Source organism: Anguilla anguilla, chromosome 2, assembly GCF_013347855.1.
Source record: "Anguilla anguilla isolate fAngAng1 chromosome 2, fAngAng1.pri, whole genome shotgun sequence".
Classification (NCBI taxonomy): Eukaryota; Metazoa; Chordata; class Actinopteri; order Anguilliformes; family Anguillidae; genus Anguilla; species Anguilla anguilla.
In genome coordinates, this window is record NC_049202.1 from 13,446,791 (window position 1) to 13,460,880 (window position 14,090).

At 41.3% G+C, this 14,090-nt stretch overlaps 2 protein-coding genes across 6 annotated transcripts; both read left to right on the top strand.

The window, feature by feature from the left end:
• Positions 1 to 42: 42 nt before the first annotated feature.
• Positions 43 to 5,764, top strand: nudt13 (nudix (nucleoside diphosphate linked moiety X)-type motif 13). 5 transcript variants are annotated; one of them, XM_035401549.1, is made up of 9 exons: positions 43 to 139; positions 550 to 670; positions 951 to 1,093; positions 1,645 to 1,752; positions 2,673 to 2,779; positions 3,308 to 3,433; positions 3,744 to 3,855; positions 4,176 to 4,330; positions 4,706 to 4,894. In XM_035401549.1, exons 2-9 carry the CDS (start codon positions 573 to 575, stop codon positions 4,892 to 4,894), a joined length of 1,038 nt encoding a protein of 345 aa, XP_035257440.1. In that variant the 5' UTR covers positions 43 to 139; positions 550 to 572. The 5 variants fall into 5 exon arrangements, with proteins under 5 accessions (XP_035257440.1, XP_035257456.1, XP_035257474.1 ...); XM_035401565.1 differs by having other exon boundaries at positions 68 to 143; XM_035401583.1 differs by having other exon boundaries at positions 81 to 99.
• Positions 5,765 to 7,664: 1,900 nt separating this feature from the next.
• Positions 7,665 to 13,661, top strand: LOC118218864. The gene is made up of 4 exons (XM_035401604.1): positions 7,665 to 8,200; positions 9,155 to 9,362; positions 11,407 to 11,701; positions 11,888 to 13,661. Exons 1-4 carry the CDS (start codon positions 8,157 to 8,159, stop codon positions 12,286 to 12,288), a joined length of 948 nt encoding a protein of 315 aa, XP_035257495.1. The 5' UTR covers positions 7,665 to 8,156; the 3' UTR covers positions 12,289 to 13,661.
• Positions 13,662 to 14,090: the final 429 nt, after the last annotated feature.

The following is a 14,090-nucleotide window of genomic DNA, read 5'->3' on the forward strand; positions in this document are numbered from 1 at the left end:
TCTTCCTGAACAGCATATCCACAGACAAAACCATAGCTGCACAACTGTCTCCTCGGTGCGTGGGGTCGCTGTGCTCTCAGCCCTCGTGTTCTCACACAGGCAAGAGGGCACTGACTGAATAGACGACTGGTCTCGTCGGGTCGGTCTGTTTCCAACTAAAACTAGGTTTATAACTGTTAGTGGATTTACGAACTAATCCCGGTTATGTGTTTGAACGGGGTAATTTAAAACGTGGAAACACATGAGATGACGAGACATGACTTTGAAAAGGAAAGCTTCCATGTTTGATATGCTCATATCTATAGCTAAGTTAGCTGGCTACATTTGTTTCTTTTTGTAGCCTCGATTGTGACTCGGTTAAAATGTGAAAAGTTGTTAGGGTGACAATAACTTAGGGGGACAATAAGAATGCAATAATTTGCAGGCTGTAGGAAACTTTGACTAGGAAGCTACTGTTGCTAAGGCTACAAATCATTATTCTGCAGCATGTTAGCAAACACCATAGAATCTCAACTGGCAGAGGAGTGTGACACTTATTCTTGTCTTTAGCTGAAAGTGCTGAAGAGTTCGAGATGGTGATGCACTGCTGTAGCAGTATGGTACGGAGTCCTTTCAGATCGCTTCAGTTGTTTGGTTCACGTGATTGCTCCAGCTATGTGTCCCGAATGAGGTTAGTGCTTCTATTGCTTAACAAGTGTGTCAGAAGTTCATCAGCATAACATAACCAGAGGTTAAACGCTGTGTTTTGAGTGTAAAGTGAAATAATGTTTGAAATTTGCATGATTTTCCTAAACACAGACTAGGATAATAAGTGGCTAATTACCTGATTACAAGTACGTTTTAGATTCAGGTGATGTCATTCTCCATTATGGATTAATGATTTGTCCAGGAAAAGTCTTTGCTTTCTAAGTAGTCTGATCTTTATGTCCTCTGGCCTGTCTCGTGGTCAGGTACCTAATGAGATTGAAGGAGGATGATGAGGCATGTCGTACAGCACTGCAGTCTGGGAATGTGCTGCTTTATCATAAGTTGGAACCGCTGCTGGCGCAGACACAGAAGGGAATGTACCATCTACATATGCTTCAGGCCACAGGTATGGCTGTAATGGGTGGTGCATATTGGGGGGCAGAGGTGGAGTTACTTTGTTATTATTGATCTTTGAGGTCTGCCTATAAAACAAACCATATAAATCCTATATATATTGTAGTAGTAGGCAGTCTTTAAAAATTCAGACTCTTTGGTTTAAGGATGCATATGACTAAAACACCCCCTGGATATTGGTAACAGTCAAGGCGAGACTTTGGAGCCTGAGATCCAGCATAATGTTCAGCTCCAATGCATTTATAAATAACCTCAGCCTTTACGAAATACAAATAACAATTTAGTAAGCAATTTTGAAATAGGAATCAAATGAGTCTTTATTTCCAAGTCTGTATTTTTTCCCCCAGTGGAGGTTTCTCTTAAGCCTGTAGGGAATTTAAAATGTTGTTACCATTGAGTTCACATGAATTATCAGATGGAATTTTGAACAAATAATCCATTATACCGTGTTAAATATAATTATTCCTCAGATGAATAGATCAGTGATTTCTTGAATATTAATCATGAAGTCGTAATGAACTTGTATTTGCTCTCTTACTGCAGATGTCAAAGGAATTCTGGGAAAACTGGGGAAGGATGAACAGCTGTTAAACACATCTGTCCTTATTGGCTGCTCAGACAACGATGCAGCACAATTCTCCCTTGATGTTGGTAGGACTGCTTTCCAAACCTGTAAATTAAGTCAGTGATATTGGATGATTCTCTTCAAAAAATAAAGGTTGAAAGGTCACCAGGACCAGTTTTGATAGGACAATTCAAATATCATCACATATGAACATGTCATACCATATAGTACAGTTAATTTTGTGCTCTCACAGGGCATGCCAAAATGTGATTGAGTATTTCAAACTGTGGAATAAACTTTACTTGGAACTGGAGAATAAAAAAAAAAACCTAGATCTCAGATGGCATTTTGTGTTAAATAAGTATTTGATACTGTATTCATACGTAGGGTCTTATCTTGAAACAAAAGACACAAGTTCTACAGCCTCTGCTTTACTAACTGAGCTGCCATTTTGAAATTACAAGTGAACTGCATGTCCTTTCCTCAGGACTTCATTTGAATAGTGTTCAGTCTGAAGGTGGATAATTCTCCATCTTCCAAGATGTTGAATATGCCCCACTTGATACACATACTTTCCCTTTCCCAAATGTATTCATCCAGTGGCTATCAAACCAGCTTGGGTTATTTATTTTTATTTTCTCATTGCTGAAATTTTGATAAAATAATTTATACCTTTTCCACTGCACTCTGTTTAGAGTAGGACTATGCCTCCTTATGAATACCTCATTCAGCAGTAGATCCTCACGATATTATTCTTTATCAAATTAAAAAACAGGCTCTCTCCTGCTTTTATTTATATAACAGAACTGATGTGGTTGAAGTTTTCACAGCAGTCTCCTTCGCCCCTAGGATTATTTTTGAAAACTACTGTTGTACGCTAACCCTACAATCATCACTGGCATTTTTCAGTTTTGATCAGCAGATTTGCCCTGGGCCACCATAACTTAAAGAACTTATGGAATGCCTCCCTGGCTGCTCTTTGATTGTATGAGTCTCTGTGTTACAGGAAGTCTGGAGAAAGCTGCTGTGGAGGAGATGTGCGGAGGAGTCTTCGTTGACCTGAGAAAGGCCTTTTTTCTGCTGAAAGAAAAAGATACTCCTCTGGTAACCAAGGTATGTGTCTCTACCATGTAAGCCATTGATTCATCCTCTTGTTATATGTAGTATGTAGTTCTTTAAAGATATTGGCACCCAACATGGTGCTGTACATGTCCAATGCCCACAATATAGAAAGTCCAAGTATTTGCAACTGCAGCTGCCTTCATATGAGAACTTGTTAGAGTTTGACAGAGCCTGTGATGTTCGGTACACACGCAGAAAAATAACTCAGATTAGGGGCTGCCAGTTGCCCGTAGTCTCCTAAACGATGACTGGCTCAGTTGTGCAAAGCAGTGGATGGAAACACATGCTTTGGCCTGCCAAATAGTTAGTGGCTGGAAGCTTTGAAGGACAGCATGAACTTATGTCAAGTTGGTCTGAGAACACAGACTTTGGAGAAAAAATTATATTTTGGTTACAAACAAAACACATGTACCTATACTTAAATTCAGTTTGTACTATACTCTGTCTATGTGTAGGATTGGTTGTGTTGTTGGACGTTGCTGGCTTTGGCTCTGTTGACTGTGGGTGTGGCGGGTGTAGGGACAGGCACTCCTCCGCTGGCACCAGACCCACGCCTACTGCAGCGCCACAGGGGAGCCCACGCAGCGTAATCAGGCTGGCAGCCAGCGTGTGTCCCCTACAAACGGCGCTACTTACTACCCGCAGGTAAGAATAGGGCACAAGAAGAGAAGAGGGTTACAACTGCTACAGAGGGGTTTGTCATTACTCTGCAGGAAATACCGCATATGACCATTTTCTGTGGTCTGTTATATTCTCCACAAAATGCTGTGTAGCTATTAGGTGCTCAAACTCTGTCATGAATGCATCTCCATATATTATCCCTTGCCCTGTAAAAGGATTTTGGTGAAAACATGATGCCCCTGTAATTAGGATATGTGATTTCAAGATGTATCTATAAGCATTATCCATGCCTGATCAGTGGGTACAGTGGTAGTTGTGTTTGTTTTTCCTGCAGATGGCGCCAGTGGTAATAGTCTTGGTGTCTGATGGGAAGAGATGTCTGTTGGCTCGCCAGTCCACTTTTCCAGAGGGGATGTATAGCGCACTGGCAGGTTTCTGTGACATGGGTGAGCTAAGTTTACTTTTACGTACATACACAGGCTAATCAATTAAATATACTGCTTGTGTTTTTTATCTTAAATGTTTATCCCCTTTTATTCTGTAAGTACTTTGAGTGCCTTTATGGGAAACATAAAATGTATTATTATTATTATTATATAGCCATATTTTCCTTTAATTTATCAATATACCGGTATTCTTTATTTATAGTGATGCAGTTAGTATATGGCTGGGACAGCTGTCATAATTATTTGACTGGGGGAGCAAAGTGCATCTGATGGGCTGTGGGAGCGCAGCCTCTGTCTGCGTTAAACGTGTTGCCCTGCAGGAGAGACGATAGAGGAGACGCTGAGGAGGGAGGTGGCAGAGGAGGTGGGGCTGGAGGTGGAGTCTCTGCAGTATTCCAGCTCCCAGCACTGGCCTTTTCCCCAGAGCTCCTTCATGGTGGCTTGCCACGCCACCGTCAGCTCGGACAATGCAGAGGTACACAGTGTTGCCTCATTACCTATGTGTGTGTGTATGTGTGTGTGTGTGGGTGTGGGTGGGTGGGAGGGGGTAAGAGAGAGCGAGAGAGAGAGAGTGAGAGGCACAGGGAGAGATTAGAATTTACTGTACAGCTCCTTGCTTGTGCTAACATTACCCAAACATGTCTCCATAATCCTATCACAGACACAAAACACAAAAACATCTTCTGTACTCTTAACACAGACTTGATATTAAAACTGAAACTCCTCCCATCCTCAGCACAAGCACTGCGAGATCACATATTAACATTTCATGGGAAATAGGTATTGCCAAACCGATTGTGACTGAGGTGCAGTCAGCGGGAGTTAATGTTAAAATGGCTGACCCTAACAGGTCAATCTGAATGGGGTGGAGCTGGAGGACGCAAGGTGGTTCACGCTAGAGGAAATCGAAGACGCCCTTAAAAAGAAGGCCTTCCCACAAGGCGCAAAAGGAGAGCCCACTGCAATCTGGGTTCCTCCCAGATACGCCATAGCCAATAAACTTATCCGGGAGTGGGCGATTCAGCAGAAGAAGTCATAAATAAACAGCAGGAGACTTTGGAAAACTGGATCCATTGACAGTACTGGAAGTGCCCCAGCTCGATGGTTCACACCCTCTTCCCAAGGAAAACGGCACTGTAGGGATATGTGTGTCCCTTTCAGACAGAAGGGAGGGGACCAAGCTTCCCCGTCGGTTGATCGTGCATCCTCTCTGCCAAATGTGTATTAAATTAATTCGATGTGATGGGGACATACAAAATTCACAGCTTTTGGAGTTTAAAAGAATATTTCTTAATTGTGTTTTGGCATTGCTGCTGAAATTAGCATCTGTACAGCCAAGTGCTCAACAGAAGCGCCTTCAGTTAGTAGGCTAGTTGGTATCCTTACCCTTAATCATCTACAGTTATTAAAAGTCCAGTGACTGACTGCCTTGTAAATTAAAATAGATACATCTTGCAGTTGTGCCTGCACCTTCTGAATGTATTGCCTAATTGTTTTAAAGGATTTGAGGTATTCCAAGCTCTCAGATGGCTTTTGGTCAGTGTTTTTAAGCTCAATGGCTACCTCAGTAATGTGCCAGGTGTGAACTGGTGGCCTGGTTGCATCATACAACATTGCTACCTCATGCATTATCCCCTGAAGATAATACATGTGATATTAAAAGGATGTCACTACTTGATTTTAATTACTTGTCCTTTTATACTTATCAGTTGTAACCCCTTAATAAACTATTATAGTAACCCCCCTTAAAACAGTTCTCTTTTTTGGGATTACCTTGCTGTGCATCTGTGGTGTGCCACAATAACTTAACAATGAGTCAGCTATACAGACCCAACACCACTGAACCAGTCATGTTTAGAACTTCTCTCTCTGATGTGTAATTCATAAATGGGTTTCATTGCACAATGGCGACACCTCTGGTCAGTGTTGTGCCTTTTATTTTCTGAATCTGGATTTTCCACCTCTGGGACAAGGCTTACAATTGTGAATGAATTAAGTGAAATAAAGATAGAAAGTTTGATTTAGTTGATTCCATTGATACAGTTTTCCAATTGCAACGAAAAACAGAAATCTCATGAGTACCTGATAATTCTTCAGTCTCTGTTTTTGCCATCACAGTCACAGACCACATCACATTACATCAGTGGTGCTCACCAAGGGCTGATCCGTATCAGGATTTTGCGCCAACTTATGTTCTTAATTATTTAATTCGCACAATCATATCGATCTAACATTCGCATAAGCACCAGCTGCAGCTGCATACTTCAAGTCTATCCTAAAGATTTTACTGTGATCATGTACGGGAGTGAACCCAGTGTAGTTTATAGAGCTGACAGAAAACTACAAGTAAGGTAACTGGTTGGGGCGAATAGCAGACCATTCCTCCAGGACTCCCTTGGACGACATTAACATACATTTTACATCATATTGTTATATGACCAGTTGTTCATTCAGGTGATTTTCTGACAAGAACAGAACATGCACACCCTTGCTCCAAATTGTTTCTCTGTTTGCTCAGATTATTGATTTTATGAAAAATTTAGCACATATTGATATAGTGTTATGGACATGGTAACGCATCAGGCATTTTTTATTTATTTTTGCTATCTGCTGTGCTTCTTATGTTGAGATGATGGTATTTACATATCGAACTGTCAAATAGCTATGTTACAAATGATGTCAAACGGCCATGGCGATGTTTACCCCCAAGCCTCTCTTCAGCAGTCCCAGCTCAAACTTAATCACAAGTAAACAGTTAAACGTTGCTAGGATACACCTACATTTCCAGAACACACAAAAGAATAATTTAAAAAATAAAATAATAATAATAAACAGATGGTCTGGCTTTATTATTAATATCAAGTTCATGATGAATGTCACATGGCAATTGATCACCATTTTGTAAAATTGGAATATTGAGGGGTGCCACCGCTCAAGTTGCTCAGAAGCCTTGGAAACAACTGTGCTATCAACACTGGAGGAAGAAATGCAGTAATGAAAAGGAACAGAGAGTGCAGTTGCAGGAGCAGGCATATTGCATGCAGTTGGGCAATGGTCAGAGAAACGTGCATAAATCTATCCACAGATTGTTTTGTGTGCTTTCATCTCTAAGATGTGCTCTCAACCTCTACCCCTCCACTTCCATGAGACAGCCACTGAACTGGTGCTCAGTTGATGAAAGTTTAAAAAGTTATCTCAGCTGTTCAGGTTTAGATCTCATACTACGGAGGACATGACATCTGAATAATGTGCCTTTCATGTTCCTCAAACCATTGAGCTAGAATTTATCTGTTATAATTTTTACATGCAGTTGTAAAAAGCAATATTACCATTCTGGAATACAGTAGCTCAGAATGCCTATCACAGGATTGGTATTTATTAGAAGTCAAATAAATAAATAATTTAAACAGCAGGTTCCACAGAACCTGAGAGAGCATCAAAAGTGTTGCTATAAAGCCTTGAAGTTACTGGTGCTAAGATTTAAAAATAAAAAAAAACATTTTGTATCTAGCAAAAAAGGTTAGCCATAGCTGAATAAAGAATAATCACATTATATATACTGAACGAACAGTATGAATAATATACAACAATCTTCAGAGACTGGTGTGTGATATAATAAAACAAAATTCACCTCTCTGATGTCATTTTCAACCTTGTCCTCAAGTTCAGTCCGGAGAGGAGAACATGGAGATACTCCATCGACAGAGAAACGAAGCGACGCACCAAGCTTGTTTACTTTCCCAGCTCTACCTAATCATTAACAGATTATTCGCCAGCCTTTGGCCATGTTCGAGGCTTTATCTCTGGTGCATCATTTACATACCTTAAGGATAACCCCATAGTCGCAGCTGTAAAGAAGACCAAACGTTTTAAATTATATACTATTTACTGAGTCATTCGAGACAGTGCCAGGTGAATAAACTGGACTTAAATGACAGTGGATTAGACGGTTCATTGAATTTTCAGAATAGGTAGATCCATGCCTTTTGTTTTCAAGAAGTAGCAATGGCAGTGAGTACGAGTGACAGGCTTTGGCTCTGACGGAAGGGGGTGATGATGCCACTTCTGGACCAACACATTCTTCTAATTTATGTTATCGGAAACAGGAGTAGTGTAGCATGCAGCTCCTACATGGACTAATATAGAAGAAGAGATTGGTAAAAAAAAAAAAAAAACATTTCCATGCGTGAAACACGAGAAGACATCAAATGGACTGTTGCATGTAACAAAATCCGGATCCTTTTTCCCGCTGGAGAAAAACAGTGGCCACGGCTGACAATTCGCAGGACTTGAAAGTGTGAATGACTGACACAGAAGACACAGAATGGGGGAAGCACTCCAGAAGGTGAATAAACAACTTTGGCGTTTCGTCTGTAACTTGAATGTTTTGCGCCATTACGTACAGAAGTTCAGTGAACTGCACTGCTGGCTACTATGACGGTTTGTCCTTTTTGTTCTGATAACGGACGATCAGGCAATGGATTTGCATAATACTCAGGTGTCTCTTTGTGCTGTGTTGGTTGATAGGTGTCTCCAAGTGTATCCAAAATCTATTGGCTACAAGTTTCTGCATCCTTTTTATTTTAACAGAATCATTTCATGTGTAAAAAGGATACATTCATGAAAATTGTAACACTATGTATTGGCCTCACAGACCACCTTTCACACCCCAGTAGCTCATCAGCATTCCTCTCCATAATGATTAACAGCTAAATAAGGCTGCTGTGGCTAAGAGCATTTTTACAAAATATAGGTGTAAATTGTACCAGTATCACACCTCTCTATTTAGAAAGCTGCATAGTTTAAACCGGAGGTGGGAAATTCCATTTGGGGAGGGTTTGTGTGTATGCAGGTTTTTGTTTGCAACAATTACCCCGGTTCATTTATCTATTTAGGTCTATATACCAAGGCCAGTTCACTGGCAGATCAGAGCATGGTAACATGTTTTAGATGGGGTCCCAGAAACGGGTCTTCAACTGCTGTCCATGAGCTTATCAGTTACTTTAGCTGAAATGTCAGATCATGCATATGACTGGACTGATTAAATAATAGAGCGTAAGTTGACATGAAATCCAGAAAGAGTCACTGCCTTGCAGTCCCCTGGCTTAAACACATTGTATTGCTTCTAATTACATTGCACAGACTGACTTTTTGTCAGCAGCATTCTTCCTTTTGTGACAGGGAACCTATATCGCTGTTTCTATGAACTGTACACTGTGACACTTCCTCTGTTTAGAGCGATATTGATCATGTCTGCCCCAAAATGTAGTGATATGCTCTCTCTTTCTCTGTTTGTCAGCCCTGCATGGTTCAAAAGGAAATTGAAGAGGCTTGTTTCAGCACTGAAAAGGCTTCCATGGAAATCTCTTGCCCCTCTGATCCACACTGGTGCCTCCCTCCTGGCATTGCTAGTCTACTGGCAGAGCAACAAACTTTACCACTTTGTCACCCATATCTTCATCTCTCAGTACCGCTTCCCCTACGTGGTACCCCTGTCATTTGCACAGGTACAGCTTATGGAGAATTGTGTTTAATATGAGTATATTAGACATTAGATCTCTAATCAGTTTAATATTAGTTTTGTAAACGCTTGAATCTGCTGTGTAGATGTTCCGGCACAAAATTGTTGCTTAAGTTGCTACAAAAGAACTGTGAGGTTCCCATCCTGTCTACCCTATTCCTGAAAGCAATGTAGCATAATTGTACATCTTGATCGAACCAAAATTTATATTTGTTCTGGTAAACAATAGAGGTGTCATTTTGAGTAAGGTATTGTGAGTATGCACTGTGTTCAGTATTTGTCTTCCATGTGATAATGAAAACGTGTACAGTGTTTCTGAGAGGGAAGCCATAAAATCTGTTCTAAGAGTTTTATTAGTTAATGGTGCCTAGCTTCCAACATTATTCTCAGCTCCTCAACAGGTGGCCCCAGTTGCAATACATGGCCAAAAGTATGTGGACACCCCTTCTAATTAACCCATTGCTAACAGTTGCATAAAATCTAACATACAGCCATGCAATCTCCAGTAACAAACATTGGCAGTAGAAAGGGTCGTACTAAAGAGTTCACTGTCATAGGATGCCACCTTTCAAACAAGTCAGTACATCACATTTCCGCCCTGCTAGAGGTGCCCGGGTCAACTGTACGTGCTGTTATTGTGAAGTGTAAATATCTAGGAGCAACAACAGCTCAGCCACAAAGTTGTAGGCCACACAAGCTCACAGAATGGGACCACAAAGTGCTGAAGCACGTAGCACATAAGAATCTGTTCTGGATTGCAACACTCCAGTTCCAGGCTGCCTCTGGAGGCAACGTCAGCATAAGAATTGTTCCTCAGGAGCTTCATGAAATTTGGTTTCCATGGCGATGCAGACACACACAAGCCTAATATCACCATGCGCGATGCCAAGCATCGGCTGGAATGGTATAAAACAAACGACCATTGGACTCTGGAGCAGTGGAAACGGGTTCTCTAGAGTAATGAATCAGGCTTCGTTATCTGGCAGTCTGACTGACAAAACTGGGATGCATAACTGTAAAGGTGTAATAATGGTCTGGGGCTGTTTTCATGGTTTGGACTAGACCCCTTTGTTCCAGTGAAGTGAATCTTAATGCTACAGCATACAAGGACATTCTAGAGAATTGTGTGCTTCCAACTTTATGGCAACAGTTTGGGAAAGGCTCTTTCCTGTTACAGCATGACAATGCCCGTGTACACAAAGCAAGATCCATTTTGTACAACATTTGAAAAGGTTTTCTTGCCTCTGACCCAGAACTCTCCCAGTGTCATTGCAGTGCTGTTCTTGGTAAAATTATTTTTAATTGAGAAGTTGGAAGAACGTGGCAATCCAAAAGTTCTCTGAATGTTTTGATGCATTGGCTATTTATTGTTTTGACTGGACCGTGCTTCTGCAGAGTCCGTGTTTTCTGTTAAGTTTTTCGTTGTTCAATCGCAGCTCACAAACCAGACATTCATTTCAACAAGGCTTTTGTTCTGCGATTAATGTGAACTGTGCTCCTAAACCCTTGTTGCAAAACTCTGTGAGCTGTGCCAGCACGGCAGTATTTGCTGAGATGCCCATCTGCAGGTCCACTAATCTAAAAAAGATCAGATTACAGGCATTTAGCAGACGCTCTTATCCAGAGCGACTTACACAACTTTTATTTGTACTGGGTAATGGGTACTGGGTGGGTCCCAGGTACAGGGAGGTACAGCACAGCAGAATACAAACTGTCACATGGCTCAGGAGAGAGGGAAATGCTATGGCTAACTGAGCATTGGCCCATGGGAATCCCAGTCACGATAAGGAATCAGTCCAGACCACAATGTCTATGTAAACAACTAAATGCCTCAGGCAAATACTTCAATTTGGAGCTGAGATTTTTAATACATGGGAATGAACATATTTTCCTATTGTTTAGCATTTTGGGTATTGTCATCCACCAACATGAAAACAAATGGAATACATGTCCATTCATACAGTCATGTTTGTGTACACGCACAAGTGTGTACATTATCCTCTGATGGCTAACTGGCATGCTTTTTCCAGGTGGTGCTGACTCTGGTGGCCATGGTGACGCTGCATGGCCTTGGCTGTGTCACGCTGCAGCCGTACTCTCTGCAGCTGGGTGAACAGTTGCTGGTGCCTTCCATCTGTGACAGTATTCAGACGGTGCTGGCGCTGTGGGCGGTCACCTCGCCCTCTGGTCTCTTCCCCCTCACCTTGCATCTTCTGCCACTTGCTTGCGTGGCCTGGACCCATGCACTTGGCTTAACGCAGCGCCTCTCATCTAAAAACACCCTTCTACTGGCTGCTGTTACATTCACATCTGTGACAATCGCAGGTACCCACAATGCACTGCTCTGGGATATTACTGTATATTTATATTGGATGAATTAGATTGGCGTAATTGAGGCAATCAAAAAATTCCCTTCCCACCATAAGATTTGGAAGAATTTTCAATTTCATGTACAAATTAGCCAAATGTCTCACTGGTTTGTGTTGAAATAAGTGTCCTTCCTCCCTGCAGGCACACGTAATGTCCTATGGACTGAGCCCCTGGTGAGGCTCTATGCCCCGCTTAGCCTCTTCCTGCACAGTCTCTCTCTCTGCTGGCTGGCCAAAGTGGGAAAGACAGCGACAAGGCGAAAGAGGCAGCATTCGTCCTTGCTCAACCTCTACTTCTGTCTCAACGTGAACAGAAGCCTGGTGCTGGGCTTTTTGTGCCTGCTCCACCCCGACTCCCCGCGAATGCTGAGCGAGGGCTGCTGGCACAGTCTGCTCTTCCTAGCATACCTGCTGGCCATGCTGCTGCTGGGGGTCCTGCAGCACCTCCTGCTGGCCCTCGCCGCTCTCTACTGCTCCCCGCTGGCTGCAGGGCTCATGCACACGGCGCAGGATCTGGGGCAGAGCTTCATCACCCTGCTGTAGCTTAAGGGTGGACTACGGGCGTGTCTGAGGGTGTCCTGCATCTCAAAACTGCATACAGATTCGCTATACTGCTGGGCGTTGTGAATGGAATAAGCTATCCAAATGAACATAAACTTAATCCTGACTAAACCACTTTCCACTGTTCATGTCTCTAACCACAGATGTGCTTGTAGTGGGTCCAAAAACAAAACTGAGACATGTGGTCTTCTCTAGAATTCCAACTGTAGTAGACAGCTGAAGAGTTGAAGTTTGCTAGACTATCCTAATCTCATCACACACCAGAAACCATTCTGGTTAATGAAATCTCCCAATATACTTCATACAATAAACTTTGCATTGAGTATACTCATCAAACGCAATGATTGCACATCTCAGCTGGAGGACAAGACATTGCATTTCTGAAAATATTGAGGTGATGAGACTGGAAATTTTAAGTTGGGAGAAAAAGGAAACATTTGAGTTTTGAATACAGTTGGCTAATAGAGGTCAAGTGCCAGTTCTCCAATTGCATATGACTGGGGTAAAGATACTTTGCTATGAGATTAGCATGTCTGCATGAAAGTTGTGCACCCAGCACTTATTCTTGGTCTTTACCTGTATTTCAAACACAACTACCTGATTTTCTAAGAGGACTTCATTGTCAATTTCAATCCCATATTTGAAAAGAAAGTCATAATAGTTTAGTCTTTTAAAATATTAAGAGAAAGTAAAAAATTGATTTTACTCAAGGTGTACTGTCCTATGCATATACAGTGCTGTGAAAAAGTATTTGCCTTGCCTGGATGTATTTACTTCCTGATTTCCTCTGTTATTGCATATTTGTCATACTGAATGGTTTTATTCATTCATGGGTTCATGGGTTCCTTTTGTATAATAAAATATATTATACAAAAGGAACCCAACTTGCCCAAGCCCTGACTTGAAGCAAACAGACACACTGTGGCAGGATCTGAGACATGTTCATACTCAAAAACCTACCAATTTGTCTGAATTAAAGCAGTTCTGCAAAGAAGCATGGGCTAAAATTCATCCACAGCGATGTGAAAGACTGTTATCAAATTATAGAATGTGTTTGGCTGCAATTATTGCTGCTAAAGGTGGTACAACCAGTTATTAAGTTTAAGGGGGCAATTAATATTTCATATGGGTGTTTTAAAAAAATGTGTTTTTTGTTTACTTAGGTTCCTTTAGTCTAATGTTAGATATTGTCTAAAGATCTAAAACCATTCAGTGACAAATATACAATAATAGAGGAAATCAGGAAGGGGGCAAATATTTTTTTCACAACACTGTATAATAAACATGAAAGTATTAATAAATTTAAGTGCTCATTATTGTTTTGTGAAACCAAATAAAGAATTTATATGAGACTATTACGTTTTATTTAAATTTCAATGGGAAAACAGTACACCACCTTTAGAGCACTTCTGGAATCTTGGCATGCGTGGATTATACAATGAACAAATGGTTCGTACAGAAGTGAGGACTTTGGGAACTGCTGGTTTGCGACAGGCTTACGACATTCAGACCAACACTTTTACAATTGTAGGTGTAGTAGTATGAATAATACTATTTCAGGAATATCAGGAGCACATATAGTTAAAGTTTAGAGGTAAGGCCAGTCTGCAAACTTTGAGACACGACCAAGTTAGCAGTTAAACTTTGGCTAGAGGAGGTTGAGAATCCTTGACAATGATCAATGACCTGATATATTACTTCTGTTCTGGTGCATGCCTCTGCACAGGGTGGTCATCGATCATAGGGATGCTTACTTGTAACTGATAATGTAGGTCAAGCATTGC